Source organism: Puma concolor, chromosome C2 (genome assembly GCF_028749965.1).
Source record: "Puma concolor isolate L17-30 chromosome C2, mPumCon1.1.hap2, whole genome shotgun sequence".
NCBI lineage: Eukaryota > Metazoa > Chordata > Mammalia > Carnivora > Felidae > Puma > Puma concolor.
The window spans coordinates 85,813,452-85,830,687 of NC_141675.1; the positions used below are offsets into that span (position 1 = coordinate 85,813,452).

Sequence of the window (17,236 nt, forward strand, 5' to 3'; positions counted from 1 at the left end):
CTGACTTCTGGTCACCTGCAAATGGAGAGTCCTAATGAATACACTGACTTACCTTTAAAGTGTTCTGAAGGCCTAGCCTGCCCACAGCCCGCAGACCAGGAGGAAATCTTTCTCCTCTGTGCTCCTTTTTACCTTGTTTGCATTTCTACTCGTGTTCTTCGGTGCACTTATGTGACTATACTTAGGCTAAGCGTTTTCCAAAATGAAAATCAGGACACAACTGCACAGCAGGATTATACTAATGCAGATGTTGGGCAGTTGCTCACTGGATGCAAATTTCCTGCTTCCCACCATAAACACTCTATAAACTGTGGTTTGTAACTCATCTTCTACAGTTTTATAAATGGCAAATGAATAAATAATTTATCCATACAAATACTCTACTGATTAACTACTTTCTTCCTGAACTGAAGGCAAGAGAGTATGGATGTTCAATTTTACTCCTATGCTTCCAAGAGCTCTGCTGATGTGGCATTCAGAAGAGGGAATCCTCACAACCAGTTATTATGGGAGACCCAAGATGCTTGCTTGCAGAAAGAATTAAGCTTAATACATAACAAGTACTGGGGGCTAATCATGCACCAGGCACTGAGCTTAGTGGTGTGTGTGTCTCTACACACACGTTATTCTCATTTACTTCCCATAATAATCTCCTGAGACAGTTACTCTTCATTCCTATTTTACTGATGAGGAAAACCCAAAACTTAGCACGTCCTCATCTGTGATGTGGACAGACTCGTTATGTATCTTTAATGAGACGATGCACCGAAAACAGCACTATTCTCGGCAGGGCTGTGAGTACCGTTACCGGGCGAGCGCAGGGAGAACGGCATACGGACGCTCCGCTCCCAGGAGGACTGTGACACAGCTGCAAGAGGAGCTGCAGGCGATGGCAAAGCCAGAGGCACGCATTTATCACTTTTGCTGACAATGTGCAGAGAGCTTTCTCTCTCGTAATTGTGCTGTTGGTTCCATCTCTGGCTCACATGACGCCAACTCCCCCGGATCAAGAAAGCCACGCCGAGGCTGCGGATCTCCTCCCGCAGAAGACCCGCGCCAACCTTGCCAACACTGGATCTTGCCAATTACAATACACCCTCAACGAGAAAATCCCTCCTTTGTGACGCAACAGGTTGCTGGCGTCTAGGCGCCATGAGAGGAGGCCTGCTCACTCAAGAGCATCGAGGAGCTGGACTCACTTACACTGACGTAGTCCTTCAGGATATAGCGAGCAGACCGAGGCTGGTCTGGCTGCCCGTGCGCAGTCATGAATCCTCGCATATCTGTGAGGAGAGATGGGTTGTGCAAAACTGAAGTTAGAAGACGGCAAATCACAACGAAGACAACTGAGGTGAAGGAACTTTAGTCCATTACCACACCAACTACGCATCCTTACTCTCTAGCTTTAAAAAGCAACTGTCATGGTAGAAGACATCCTGGTAGCATTATAAAGACATCCGACAATCTGGGTGAACAGACCACACTGTTCTGATAGCCTAGCACCAAGGGCTGACACACACATTCAATCTCTCTCCACTCCAGTTATTTCTTTCATCTCTTGATTTTAAACATTTACATACGGAGGCCACCTGTAGAATGCTATGCCGTCACTACAATTAGCAAAACCAAAAGCAATATAGTAAGTCTTCTTGTTTAATAACGTATCTATGCGTTTGCCCAATTTCCCAAACATACAACAAAGATCCCTCTAATAGTAACTCAACTAGGGGGGTAGCAGAGCCTAGTGGTTAAGAATATGGCCTTTGGCAGACGGGTTGGGTTAAAAATAGCTCCTTCACTTAGTAGCTGTGTATTGGCTCTTTCAGTTCAGAAGAAAATAGTTAGAACCTTAGATCGCACAATACATAAAAAAACACGTAGGCAGATTAAAAATCTAAAGGTACATAAAAAAAAGACATTACAGGAAAATAGTTTTATCCTTTTAAGATAGGGAAGGCCCTCCCAAGTAAAACACCAAACACCATCAAGCCAAAAAGGAAAAAGTCTGTTAAAATTGTTAACATATATAGGGCTAAAGACACCACAAAGAAGTCCTACAAATCCTTAAAAGAACAAAAGATGCATAGAAAAAGGTGATTCCCAGAAGAAACAGAAATGGCCAGCATATGCACAGATGTTCCATTTCATTAGTAAAGATATGCAAATTAAAGTTATTTAGCAATGTCTTATGAACCATCAGACTATTCTTAAAAAAAAAAAATTTTTTTTTAATGTTTATTTACTTTTGAGAGAGATAGAGACAGAAAGTGAGTGGGTTAGGGGCAGAGGGAGGTGGAGACACAGAATCGGAAGCAGGCTCCAGGCTCCAAGCTGTCATCATAGAGCCTGACATGGGGCTCGAACTCATGAGCTGTGAGATCATGACCTGAGCCGAAGTTGGACGCTCAACCGACTGAGCCACCCAGGTGCCGTCAGAGACTATTCTTTACAGACCTGCAAAATGATCTTAGAAACTGTACGTATGTGGTCATCCATCTTTACAAACTGGCTTTTTCCTTACTCTGATTTTATCAGCATTAGGTGAAAAATCTTAAAAAACGATTACTTTTAGTTTTATCTGGAAGTCCAATCAAATGGAAAGTCTGGTGGAAGCCCACTACTGGAGAGAGGTCTGGAATATGAAACTCAGGCTATGCGCCACTGATCAGACACCACACCACTGTAGGCAAGTCATTTCATGCTCTGATTTCAGATTACTCGTCTTAAAAAAAAAAAAGAGGTGAGAGGCGGAGTGATCTTTAAGGTCTCTTACGTGGTTTTGTGACTACACCGGTCTCATCACAAATGCTTAATATTTATCCTCTTTAAAGTCTCTCAACTAAGCTAAGTTCAAGTTAATGTCAAACAAGGTTTCCAAGGGACTGATGGAAGGGGAGGGAGGCTGTTTTGTGTCCCTACCCTGACCACATTCAGCAACGTCCCAATCTGAGGGCTTTCCCTTCCAATGCTGCCCTCACAACTCTCCTACCTGCTCTGACAGCATATTCATTTTCTTCCCAACATCCCTTTTCTTTCCTGTTTGGGAGAAGACTCCAGAAAAAGCCAGCACAGCCTCAATCTGAATCGTGTCTATACCTGGTTATCTTCTAAACAGTGAATGCCCTCAGGGCCTTTTCTTAGAGGCATGTGACAACTGCTGGCTCTTGCTGGTGCTCTCTGTGGGAGCTTTCAACAGTCTGCATCTAGGCATTCAACAGGGAAGGGCCTGACTGCTATAGTGAAAGCAAAGGGCAGACCTGAGGAGAGGCAAGGGATTCAAAGCATCTCCTCCTCTAACTCCAGAAAGCACTTACCACACTGAAGTAAAATGCTACTCACGGAGCAGTCAGCTCCCCTCCCTTACTGCTGCTCTCTGAACCCACCACCAAAGCAGCTACCTGGAGACCAGGTAGCTGGAGGCAAGGCCAACAGAGACAACGAAGGCACAAACCTTGGAAGATGACATGACAAATACTAAGGAAAAATGTAAATTTCTATCTCTGCAGGAATAGTTGCTCTCATTAACCATGTTGTTACTTTTTGTCCTTTTTTTTTTTTTTTTTTTTTTTTTAAATTTTTTTTTTTCCAACGTTTATTTATTTTTGGGACAGAGAGAAACAGAGCATGAACGGGGGAGGGGCAGAGAGAGAGGGAGACACAGAATCGGAAACAGGCTCCAGGCTCCGAGCCATCAGCCCAGAACCTGACGCGGGGCTCGAACTCACGGACCGCGAGATCGTGACCTGGCTGAAGTCGGACGCTCAACCGACTGCGCCACCCAGGCACCCCACTTTTTGTCCATTTAATTGTTCATGTTTTAAAATAAATCACAACTCACATCCGTAAGCTGTCAACAGTTCTTCTGATGTTGGAGGTCGATGGGGATCTTCATCCTCTCTAGGCTTTATGATATTAATGCCATAGGTAGCTTCTAAAACATATCTCGGAATATTCTGGCAAACATAAGCTTGTCAAGGAATCCATTACCTTGAACTGACCCCTCCCCACCACGGCTTCTGACACATGCCTCTAATTCTGAGACCATGGTACTTTAGCACTCCTATGACCGAAGCCTTTTTATGTCTCCAAAAAAGAAGTACAGTTATTCATGAATTTTCAAATGCTTTCTCTTTAAATACCATTCTGCCTTGTACCGGCTATTCATGCACATGCCCCATATGCCCCCGAGACCGAATCCAGAAAGGGCAGGATCCATGGCTGATTCATGCTCATAGCTTCCAAAGAACCCAACCTTATCTGGCTTGTAATGAATGCTCAATACACATCCGATTATTAATTCAAACAGAAACGGAAAATATACAGAAAAGCATACATAATGTAACAACTGTGTTCCCAACTATCAATAAGTGGTAACAATTTCGTCTATTAAAAACTGTATTACAGGGGCCCCTGGGTGGCTCAGTCAGTTAAGCGCCCGACTTTGGCTCAGGTCATGATCTCAGTCTGTGAGTTCGAGCCCCACGTTGGGCTCTGTGCTAACAGCTCAGAACCTGGAGCCTGTTTCAGATTCTGTGTCTCCCTCTCTCTCTGACCCTCCCCCATTCATGCTCCGTCTCTGTCTCAAAAATAAATAAATGTTAAAAAATTTTTTTTTTTAAAAATTGTATTACAAATGCAAACCTCCGCCGGTCTGCTTCTCCCACTTTTACACTCACATGTATCTATTAATGCAAAGTACTGTTCTGTGAGGTGACAATTTTTACAGAAATGGGTGTCACACCGTATATGTGATCTTTTGAGATCTACCTAGGTTACCACAGGCAGACTTAGTGCAGTATTTTTAACAACCATATACTATTCTATTTTAGCGATATACTGTATTTTATCAATCCTGGCAGATGAATTCTTTCTCATTATTTCTTACAGGAAGAGAAATCAAATTGGGGTAAATAAAATGCGGTGGCCTTCAGGGCAGTCATGAAGAATCTTGTCAAGAACTCTACAGGGCCAGAAACTTCACGCTACTTATAAATTAACAAATTGGCATGTCAGTTTCACGGAGTCTCGTTCCTATCTTCCTCCAGCATCCACGGAACAGTAACAGACTAACCTGTTGGCTTGTAAGTAGGGTAAGATCTTAAGACACTGTGGTTCTTAACAATATTTTTTTCATGTCACACACTATCCTAGGTGCTTCACATAAGTTAACTCATTATGCTGGGAAGCAGCAGAGTTCCTTTTTTTTTTTGGTAGGCCTATTTGCATACTTTAAAAGCATGCTGGGATTTTGATTGGGATTGCATTGCATTGCACTGATGTATCAATTTGAGAAGAATTGACATTTTAAGAGTATGAAGTCTTTCAAACCATAAACACGTATATCTCTTCATTCAGGTCTTATCAACCGTGAAGGAGCTGTTATTACTGGCACTTTTCAGAAAAGAGAGTTTCTGGAAGGTTAAGCAAGCTTATCACACAAATAGTCAAATGGCAGTGTCAGGATTCAGGTTTGCAACTTGGGGCTGAGATCCAAGACTGGGCTCTTCCACTGATTCCAGGCGACACAGCTGCACTCAGGACATGAGGTTCTGCAATCCTGATGCTACCTCACATATAAACTTGGGCAAGTTACTGTTAAGTGTTTCAGGTTTTTCAATACATCCAATGCAAAGCCAAGTCCAAAACAAACTTGAAGCCCTAGTGTACACGTAACAACCAGTCTTTGTAAAGCAGAAAGGATATTAGTGACACAGGGGGAACGTGGTCTCTCATTTGGTCAATAGGGAGGATTCCATTGCAAGTCATTTCTGCCTTGGTAGAGACGAAGGATGGCATCACCAGGCCCGGGCAGTCACATAAGCAGAGGCCAGGTTCCACATAGAGAGTCTGAAAGACAAGTGAGAGGTTTACGCTGGGCACACAGCAGAGGAAGGGAAAAGACCACCACGCGAGTGGTGAAGAACTCAGAAAACCCAGCCGGAGGAAGTGGCTAAGGAGGAAACAGGCTGATGCTGCAGAAATACCTGAAAATGCTTGGTGTGACCAGGTGTGGCAGACACAGACACTTTCTTGTTGCCCATGATGGTGTTGATTGTGGAACTCTTACCAACATTCGGGTAGCCCACCTGCAAGAGACACCTAAGTTACTAGCGTCTGACAGTACGTGTATCAAACCCAAAGATGATACATAAATAGTGCAACTCCAGCGTGTCTGGTTGCTTCAAAAGATTATTTGAAATAGGTGCTGTTTGTGGACAATTTGTTCCCCTGCAGTGTGGATGTATTTATTCAGACAGGTCTCCAGTGATGCACAGTCAAGCTAAAGTACATTTTATTTGTAGAGGTCTTGCTGTAACAGCAGATATTACAGTAAACCTCAGCCCCTTGTTCTCAGCTCTACCCACGATGTCCCATCTTACAGGCATTTCAGTTTCTGTTGTATTTTCCACACTGTGGGTGAAGTCAAGCATCAGATAGGTATTTTAATCATCACAACATACAATCACTTTTAATTTTTAGTAACTTACCAGCAAGCTTCTATCTTATTGGTTAACAATGGTAAATGGCACATGGACTTGCTGTGGGTTAACAAGCTATTAAAACTCTTCAGTGAGTCTTAGCAGGATCATATAAAGATTCTCAAATAAATGCTCAAATCATGCCAGTCTTGCTCCAGGCTTTTTCTTAGGTTTTTTTCCCTGTACCTCTAAATCCAATTCCTTCTTACTTGGTTCAAACTATCCTCCGTCAGCATGACTGGAAGATTACAAATACTGATCCCATGGAACATAAAACTCCAAACCTTCCACCCCCAGTACAAGCCTCGTAACACATCACTTCCATTGCTCAGCTTCGCTCTTGCCCCTCTCCATGCTTAGCCATACTGCCACCTGCTGGTCCATGGACATACTTCCATTCTTGGGGCTTGGTTTAAACCTTTACCTTGTTTGTCTGAAGGCCCTTCCTTCCATTGTCACATTGTACTTTAAGGTGCAACCTCTTACATAAATATGTTAGACAACTGCTCATTAATTTCAATATTCTCATGTTTTGTGTTTATTTATATCTTGATTACATAACATGTTACCATTTGTTTACATGTCCTTTGTTGGGGGCAGGGGACTTCTGTTGCTGTCATCTCCCCCACCTCCTGCAGACCAGGCTCCTCATTATACAACTCCTATATAGCGATGGATGTCCGTCCTCTCTACCACTCCCTACACTTGGAATTAGAAGTTCTGGGAGGGTGGAGATACACTGACTGTCACGGCCCAGCAGGACACCTGGCATGTGGCCAGTGATCAATAAATGTTCACAGAATGAGTAAATTAACCTATTTTCAAGATTTCTAGAGGAAGACATTTAGAAAGTGGCGAGGCTGCTTAGCATGTCCGTAAATGTGAGAAATAAACTAGCTTTTAGGGAAGCTGGGCTTTCTGGTGGCATATAGAAAATGAATTTTTAGCAATAATATATAGAAGTGGAGTTGTAAAGCTAACAGAAATTAGCTACATTTCCCAAAATTTATAGCAAGTAAATCTGTTCCACTGTAGAACTGGGAATTACACTAGGTCTGCCTGGCTCCAGGGACAATTCCTTTAACTAGTGTTCTAAAATAAAATGTCAATCTGCTATAATCATTTTAAGTACGCTTTGGGAGGGGGACAGTGCTTCAAAGCAATTAGGATTGCTCTACTCGGCACGTAACTTAAAAGCTAGAAGATTTTAAGGCTGCCATGATCTACTTTCTTTCAGTTTTGTTTTCTTGCTTGGATGGAAGATCTATAAGATACCTTCCCTAACATCTTACACTTCCTTAGCTAAAGATGGGGCCGTCTGGAGCTCTGCTGTACACCCCTGAGGTTTGGGTACTTCTCACAGCCACCTCTAGAATTAGTGTATATGTAGCTAGGGACGTGATCTCCTTTCCCGTTTTTTGTTTATTTTTGAGAGAGTGTGCACACATGTGCACTAGCGGGAAAGGGGCAGAGAGAGGGGGACAGAGGATCCGAAGCAGGCTCCACACTGTAAGCCATGAGCCAGATATGGGGCTGGAACTCATGAACTGTGAGATCATGACCTGAGCCGAAGTCGGAGGATCAACCAACGGAGCCACCCAGTCGCCCCTCCTTTCCCCTATTCTTATGCAACCAAAGCACCAATCTTGTTGTACCTGGCCCAAAGATGTTGGGATTCTCCCTAGAATGCATCTGGAACATTTACAGTACAAATTCGTAAGGATCACATGATACCATAAGCCTCCAGAAGGTAAGAATATTGACCTGGAAGAGTGAAAATGGTCTTAAAAGTGCTCTCTTCCAAGTACTTCTTGGAAAGTCACATGACTGGTAGCGCTGAACTGGAAGGAGGTGGGAGAAGATAATTACTATGAAAAGAGGTATAGCCAATGTAAGCCTTGAAAGAGTACACTTTTGACTTTTCCTGTCACACTGCCTACTCCCACAATGCCAGTGGGCAACAAGAGGGCAATAACGTTCCCAATGATGCCAGAAGCCTGGTTAGTAGTCCCTTGGATTCCAGTGTAGCTACCAATGGATTGGATATAAAGATACCCATGTGGTAACAATCTCAGGACCTATTTCACCTTACCAGTCCAACGGTAAGCTGTCCGTCTTTCACTTTCTTCCCAGTGTGTAGCTGCTTAAAGATCTCCAATAACTCCTGCCTTGATACCAGGTGGCTGAAATTGCGTGTGTGCCTCTTCTCCAGGGTGTTCCTGCCCTGAGCCTCAGAATCCACAGTACAGCTTTCCTTCCTGTCCCAGCCACAGGGCTCTTCGTCAGGGTTGCTGTCCTCTTCCGAACACGTCTGCCAAACTTCCTCCTCCTCCTCCTGACAGTCCTCGTACTCACTGTTGTCTTCATCGCTACTGGCAACTTCACCAAGTGGCGGGGATTCCCCATCCAGGAGGTGTTCGGTCTCACTGTGAGGATTTTCAGCCTCATCACAACTGGAGTTTTCAGACTCGGTTGTGTTGGCTTCTCCAGCACCCTCGTTCACATGTTCCTGATGAAATAACAGAAACCGCAAAAGTTCAGAAGGGTAGAACAATGGCATCTTTCATTCTAATGAAAGTATTCAGAGTTGGTTATTGAAGAACAGAGGACTAGAAAAGCCATGAAGGAGACCAGAAAAAGTGAAAACAGGGAGATAATGTAAGTCTTTCAGTGCAAGGACACAACCAAACTATCAACAGTGGTGCCCTCTGGGGACGGGAGGAACAGTGGACTGTCACTTTATGCGTTCCTGTATTATTTGAACTCTGTACAAACAACATGCGTTACTTCTGTAATAGATACATCTTTAAAGAAAGCAAGACCTTAGAAAAGCCCATGTCAAGCTGAATTCTTTGTCAGTATGCCATTTTACAACGGCCTATAGAATAAAGCATTTCTCGTTAACAATAAAACATTTAACATTCTCTTCTCTGCACAAAGCAAGAAGGGCAGAATTTATAATTTGAGTTTTTTACATTTGCATTTTTAAAGACTCTGGTTTGCATATTTAAGGAAACTGCTATTCCTTTATAATTCCCTTTAATAAATCAAAGTGCTGTGCAGCACAGCTCCCTCAGGATGAAATAAACAAAACTCAACTCCACATGCGAAAATTATTCACATATGCAAAAAAGAAAAAAAAGATAAAAATCATTTACTCTTTAGGGATGTGTAAATTCTTCTGAATTCCTACTGATATTAAAGCAAAACTAAGACAATTTATGGTATTACTATATTGATTTGTATCAACAAGAGTGAATTGGTCTGGATTTAGAAGTGATGCAAACCTGGCATCATTTCTAAATTACCTAATGTTAGAATGGGTAATTGTCACAGAAGAGGACACAGGGAGTTAAACAGGTATCCTAAATTTTAGGAAAGTAGTGACATAAACCATCACAGAAAATAGGCATGATTTCACAGTCAAGCCTGGTGAGTCAAAAAGAAACAGCATGAGGGTGCCTATGTGGCTCAGTTGGTTAAGCATTCAACTCTATGATCTCATGATTCGTGGGTTTGAGCCCCACGTTGGGCTCTGTGCTGACAGTGCAGGGCCTGCTTGGGATTCTCTCTCTCTTTCTCTCTCTCTCTCTCTCTCGCCCTCCCCTGCTCATGTTCTCTCTCTCAAAAAAAAAAGAAAAAACTTAAAAAAAAAAAACAACCCACAACAAAACAGTATGGCTTCTAACAGAACTACAGAACTGGGAGCAATTTCTATGAGAAATGAACAATGAGTGTAAAGAAGATGGTGTGTCTTCACCGTGAACTCTTCTGGATCATTTCAAAATATGAAAGAAACAGGTAACAATAATGTGAACCAGGGGCACCTCGATGGTTCAGTTGGTTTGTGGGTTTGTATATGGGGCTCTGCGATGACAGTGCAGAGCCTGCTTGGGAATTTCTCTCTCTGCCCCGCCCAATGCACGTGCACTCTCTCTCTCAAAATAAATAAATAAAGACTTTTAAAAAAGACCCCACCTAAAACTAGAAGCAGTTTAGGTTCAGGAAAAATGAGAAGGACAACAGAAGGACTTTGTGGCAGTTACCAGTAAAATAAAAATAAGGGGAAAGCCAATTTCTTAGGAAAACAGTGCAATTTAACAGTTGGCCAAGAAAAAACTAAGGTACTCGGCTTGAAAACTGTCATGCTCTTTCAAATAAGAAGGGGTTAAACAACTGTAAAGGAAGAACCAAGCTTCAGATAGGCGAGTACAGTGATTATCAAACTATTTCTAGTAAGTTCATGTTTGATACTCAAATGACAGATGTGATTATTGATACATCGCAACAGTAGTTAGTTATTGGTCTTGAGAAATCATGAAAAACATCAGAGACTTCAGAAGACTTGGGAGGAGTAAATGATGGCTAACTTAAGAAGGAAGAAAGAATATCTTCCATAACCACACACTGTTAACTCGGAGTTGGATATGGGAGTAAGTCCACAAGGCAGCTGGTGAGCCCTAAAAAGATAGTCATCAACAGGAGGCAACAAGGGTTTCCTGAGAACAGATTATGTAAAAAAGTGGAACGTACTACTTGGTAACAGTTCAGGGAAGACTACAGATGTAGAAACTAATCCTTTTCTCATTTTTGATAATTTAAAAATACAACAACAAAAACCTTCAGTAAGATGCTGGCTTCCAGGAAAGAGGGGAAACAGAAATAATGGTTAAGAGGACAAACTAGGAAGCCAGACTACCTGAGGATAATAAGCACTTACATTTACTGTTGAAAAGATTAAATGAATAAAATATACAAAGTACTTAGGACAGTGGTGCCTGGCACAGAATAAACTTTTTATGGGTTAGTTTTTATTAACAATAGTAACAACAGAATGATCCTTACTGTTCTATCCTTGCAAACACATCTGTATTCATCACATCAGAATGCTTATTAGTACCAAGTGCTTAGTAAGTTCACAAAAGGTTACAGAGCTCTCCCCTTGGTTCTGACCTGTTTAACATCAATGACTGGAAAGAATATACAGAAGCACAAACACACAACATCTGCAGATTCAAAGCTAGAAGGAGAGAAAAGCAAATTGCACAACCAAAATGAATTCTCTACCTTAACCCCAAACACTAACAATATTTCAGAGGAACAATACTGTCCTAAGTTGAGCCTGAGTGGCTCACTTGGTTGAACATCTGAATTAAGCTCAGGTCATGATCTCATGGTTTCTGAGTTCGAGCCCCGCACTGGGCTTGCTGCTGTCAGTGTAGGGCCCAATTTGGATCCTCTGTCTGCCCCCTCTCTCTGCTCCTCCCTCACTTGCGCTCTCTTGTGCGTGTGCTCGTGCGCGCTCTCTCTCTCAAAAACAAACAAAAACCAACCACAAACACAAAAACTTTTTCCATATGTAAATATGGGGCGAGATTTGCATTAAGTCTTCTCATTTTGAAAAGATATTTGAGGGATTTGGTTGTTCACAGGTTAAATTAGCCAAGACCATAATATAGCTCCTTTGAAATGGGGTGAATTAACAAAAACTCTGAATTACTAGGAGTATCCTGATTACAAGAAGTTAATAGTCTCTCTGTATACATCCTGGGCAAACCATATCTAGAATAACATATTCAATTAGGTGCCACCAATTTTAATGTTATCCTGACACAGGCAAACAGGCACTTGAGATGAAGAGTGCCCCAGATATTGTGTCCATAATGAATAGAAAGGCAGAAAATACATACAGTTTGCAGAAGAGAACTAAGGGGACAAAGGAAGAGTCCTTAGATCAAGGGTTAGGGAGGCCAACTTAGCTTCACTAAACTGAAAAACTTTCTTTCTTTAACATTTTTTTTTTTTTTTTTTTATTGAGAGACATAGTGTGTGTGTGCATGCGCGAGCAAGCGGGGTGTGGGGGTGGATGAGGGAGTGGGGGAGGGGAGAGAGGCAGGAGAGGCAGAATCTTAAGCAGGCTCCACTCTCAGCATGGAGATCAACAGGGGGCTAGACCCATGACCCTGGGATCATGACCTGAGCTGAAATCAAGAGCTGGACCAACTGAGCCACGCTGACACCCCTGAGGAACTTTCTAAATGAAGACAGGAACAGTGAGCTACCAGGTCTCTGTCATTTAATGTAGTCACAGAGAGATTATCTGACTGTTTGCCATGGAGGTGAGCTAACCTATAAACTCATCAGGAGAGGGTATTATATTCACTGATACCCAGCTCAACACACAAGTCAATACATGGTTGACAGAGATAAAAGGAGAAGGCTAGGAAAAAAAGTATTACTTTAGGTCTCTTCCAGATCTAAGATTCTACTACTAATTTCATTTCATAGTTATTATTAGTTATTAGTTATATTTTTTATTAAAAAACAAACCCCAGGGGCACCTGGCTGGCTCAGTTGGTGGAGCATGTGACTCGATCTGTGAGTTCAAGCCCTACGATGGGTGGAGATTGGGTGTAGAGATTACTTAAAACAAGCACACAGGGCGCCTTCAGCTCAGTGAGTTAAGCATCTGCCTTCAGCTCAGGTTATAACCTCGCAGTTTGTGGGTTCGAGTCTCACATCGGGCTCTGTGCTTGGGATCCTCTCTCTCTGCCTCTACCCTGCTTGTGCACGCTCGCTCTCTCTCTCAAAATAAATAAACTTAAAACACACACACATTCACGCCACCACCCCACCCCCAAATTGTTTCTGTAAAATTTGGGTTAAAAGAGAACATGGTATAGCTTTAGGATTACTTCATTTCGTTTTGAAAACAATGTCAAAAGAGATTCTAATCAAGTCCTGAGAAGTAGAGGTACAGGCTTTGGTTGTCACCGCCTCCTGTTAAAAACTATTATTAAAGTCATTATGAAACTTCCTATTCAACTTCCTGCCGAAAATCTAAAAGAATTAAAAATTTTAGCTAGTGTCAGTGTGTAACACAGAGCCCCAAAGATGTCAGACTATTTGACAACCAGAGAAAGCAACCTTGTGATTCATTTTTCTATAGTATAGATCATCCTACTATCAGAGCATTTAGGGAACCAACAAAAATCCCTGAATTCCCATAAAACTTCAAACCAACCAACCAACCAACCAACCAACCCAAAGCTTACTAACCAGAAACTGAAATCTTCCTCCCAGAAACCCAACCTGAAAAAGCCCTCAGGTTACCTCAGAGTCACCAATCAGTTGAATGGCTTCAGCCAAAGCCGACCAGAAGATAATCTTCACATTTTCTTTTTCAAAGTATGTGGCCCAGGCACTCCGCTGCTCAGCAGTCAGCAAGTCTGCCTTATTTATCAGAATGACATTTTCCTTACTGTCATCTATTTCTTTCACGTAACATTCCTGGGCAAGACAAAGGTATTTAGAAAGGCCTCTTCAAACAAGTAAATATTGGGCAAATTATACTGAAGACCCCCAAGTATGACTAAAAATTTTTACTGCCCCTAGTTTTAAGTCAACCCTAATTTAAAGAGTTTTCATCCTGCTACATTCTAATGATCCTTCCAGTAAGCTCTGAGAAAGGTAGGTCACATACACTTAGAAGTACCCTCAACATAAAAAATTGGAAAGGGTAAAATGAAATGCTCTCCTGTCCTGCTGAAGGGTAATAGATCTTTCCACTTTAAATACTGTTGTTCCTCTCTCTGATACTGCCGAAGTATTTCTTTTACACAGTTAAAGAACTGCAGAGCTAGATTTGTCAGCCAGCAGGGACTAAAAGAAAAACAAGACTCGATTAATTGATATTAATTCCCAAACACAGCTCTTCATTAGGGAACACACCAGAGTGTGACTTCACAAGAGTTTCACAAATGAGATTTTTGTCTCTCACCAATGGATTTAAAAATATCCTGTACTATTACTATCATGGTCCTCAAACACAAATAGGAATACTTCACATATGTACAGTGTTGTACTAATCCAAAGCCTGTATTACATTCTTTCATGTAATCTTCACTCCTTAATTATTACTACCTGTGGTGTTTTACAAACAGTTCACTGTAAAATATCACAGCAGGTAGTAAGTAAGGTGTGAGGAGAGAGAACACGACAGGATGGGTAAGACGGGAGTAAAAAGTACAATGTTATTTAAACCGATGTCTCTTAAAAAATGAGAAACACTGGCAAATATCTATTAACAAATTGGCTTCTAAACTAGAAGCTAGAGAGTTCAGGTGTTTGTCCCTTCCTGCAGACGAAAATGACTGTTTTAGAAGGAAAACACCTGTCTAAACAGCAGCAGTGTGTAAGCGCCCGACCCTGGGAGGAGAGGGGGCCTACTTGAAGCTAGAGGAGGGAACAGAACGCTTGCCTACAGTTACTGCTGTCAGTGAGGCCGTCCTCCCACCGCGGCTCTGAGGACTGCACATATGAATTTTGTCACACTTTACTTACCAAGTCCTCACATCTAAACAGGAGTGGGTTTCTAGCATCTACTATTTGGACCACGATATCACTGAAAAAGAAATATGAGATACTCCAATCATTGTGAAGTGAAACATGACCACATAATAATAATAGCAAACACTGTCCATATATTAGCACTTGGCACATCAATCGTTTTAAGGTATAATTATCCCCAGTTTATGTATGAGGAAACTGAAGCTTAGGACAGTTAAGTAACTTGTCTAAGGTCACCAGCTACTCCTGATGGAGCTCGAAGGGAGCTCAGTCTGGACCAGAGGACATGCCTGTAATCATAACATTCTCTTGCTGTTTTCTGTCCGAGAGGACCCTGATGATGTTTCATTGCTAAAACTTCAACTGGATCTTCTAGTAAACTCTCCTGGTGAGGCAAAAGAGTATTCCAAATACTTTAATCCAAGATGAGGTCTACTGCATACTCAGTACCTAATCCACACTGGGGTTAAGACCTCAAAAGAAAACTAATAAATCACTTGCTGACAGCAGCCACTATCAAAGCCTGTATGTTTTTTAAACCCAGGGCTGACAAGAGAAAGCATACATCCAGCAAATCATCATCCATCAGTTCCAACAGTGTGTTTAAATGGCACAAATACAAAACAGGAAAATATCAACTTAAGATGCCACACTGAAGCAGGAATGATGAGTCCAACTTCTGTCACATAGAAGATGCAGGAGTAAGAGAACCTTCTGTAGCTGATACAAGCTCCTTAAAGCCCTCACAAATGTAGTGGGGACTACAGCACCCTAGCACTGCAAGAATAAGTATCTCACTTCCCTGGGAGGATCACCCTTCCCATCCTGCCTCTGTGCCTAGGAAAGATGCTCTAAGGGGCAGCCGCAACTGCCACTGGAAGGAAGTAAGTCTGGAATTGTGATCCTTCCAGCTTTGGTTTTCTTTTTCAACATTACTTTGGCTATTCGGGATCTCTTCTGGTTCCATACAAATTTAAATTTTTTTTTTTTAAACTTTATTTATTTTTGAGAGAGAGAGAGAGAGAGGGAGAGAGTGCAGGCAGGGGACGAACAGAGAGAGAGGGAGACACAGAATCTGAAGTAGGCTCCAGGCTCCAAGCTGTTAGCACAGAGCCTGACACAAGGCTTGAACCCACAAACCGTGAGATCATGACCTGATCCGAAGTTAGACGCTCAACTGACTCAGCCACCCAGGCACCCCATTTATTTTTAATCTTCATTTATTTTTGAGAGAGACAGAGTGCAAGCGGGGGAGGAAGAGATAGATGGTTCCATACAAATTTTACAATTGTTTGTTCTAGCTCTGTGAAGAATGCTGGTGGTATTTTGATAGGGATTGCACTGAATGTGTTGATTGCTTTGGTTAGTATAGACATTTTAACAATATTTGTTCCTCTAATCCATGAGCATATGAAATGCTTTTCCATTTCTTTGTGTCCTCTTCAATTTCTTTCATAAGCTTTCTTTGTTTTCAGTATACAGATCTTTTACTCTTTGGTTAGGTTTATTCCTACGTATTTCATTCCTAGGTCTTTTTGGTGCAACTGTAAATGGGACTGATTCCTTGATTTCACTTTCTGCTGCTTCATTATTAGAGTATAGAAGACATGCAACCAATTTGTGTACATTGAGCTTACATCCTGTGACCTTGCTGAACTTATCAATCAGTTCTAGCAGTTTTTTTGTGGAGTCTTTTGGGTTTTCCAAAAGTGGAGTATCATGTTGTTTGCAAAGAGTTAAAGTTTAACTGCTTTTTTGTCAATACGAATGCCTTTTCTTTTTGTTGTCTGATTGCTGAGGCCAGAATTTTCAGTCCTGTGTTGAACAGCAGTGGTGAGATTGGATATCCCGGTCATGTTCCTGACCTTGGGGGGAAAGCTCTCAGTTTTTTCCCATTAAGGATGATATCAGCTGTGGTCTTTCATATACGGCCTTTATGATGTTGACGTATGTTCCTTCTATACCTACTTTCTTGAAATTTTTTATCAAGAAAGGATGCTGTATTTCGTCAAATTCTTTTTCTGCATCTACTGAGAGGATCATGTGGTTCTTCTCCTTTCTTTTATTAATGTGATGTATCACACTGATTGATTTGGGAATACTGAACGACCCCTATAGCCCAGAAATAAATCTCACTTGATCATGGTAATTTTTTTTTTTTTTTAATGTAGTGTTGGATTTGATTTGCTAGTATCTTGTTGAGAATTTTTGCATCCATGTTCATCAGGGAAATAGGGTCCGTAGTTCTCCTTTTTAGTGGGGTCTTTGTCTGGTTTTGGAATCAAGATAATGCTGGTCTCACAGAATGAATTTGGAAGTTTTCCTTCCACTTCTATTTTTTGGAACAGCTTCAAAAGAATAGGTAGTAACTATCCTTTCAATGTTTGGTAGAATTCCCCTGGAAAGCC

At 41.7% G+C, this 17,236-nt stretch overlaps 1 protein-coding gene across 1 annotated transcript in view; it reads right to left on the reverse strand.

The window, feature by feature from the left end:
* Positions 1-17,236, reverse strand: part of LSG1 (large 60S subunit nuclear export GTPase 1) — a 35,898-nt gene that overhangs the window by 3,840 nt on the left and 14,822 nt on the right. The window contains exons 6-12 of the mRNA XM_086675043.1: positions 14,823-14,883; positions 13,593-13,769; positions 8,572-8,988; positions 5,985-6,086; positions 5,704-5,847; positions 3,839-3,962; positions 1,204-1,283 (exon numbers count right to left, since the gene is read on the reverse strand). Of these exons, the coding sequence (XP_086531169.1) occupies positions 1,204-1,283; positions 3,839-3,962; positions 5,704-5,847; positions 5,985-6,086; positions 8,572-8,988; positions 13,593-13,769; positions 14,823-14,883 (1,105 nt within the window). The remainder of the gene's footprint in view (positions 1-1,203; positions 1,284-3,838; positions 3,963-5,703; positions 5,848-5,984; positions 6,087-8,571; positions 8,989-13,592; positions 13,770-14,822; positions 14,884-17,236) is intronic.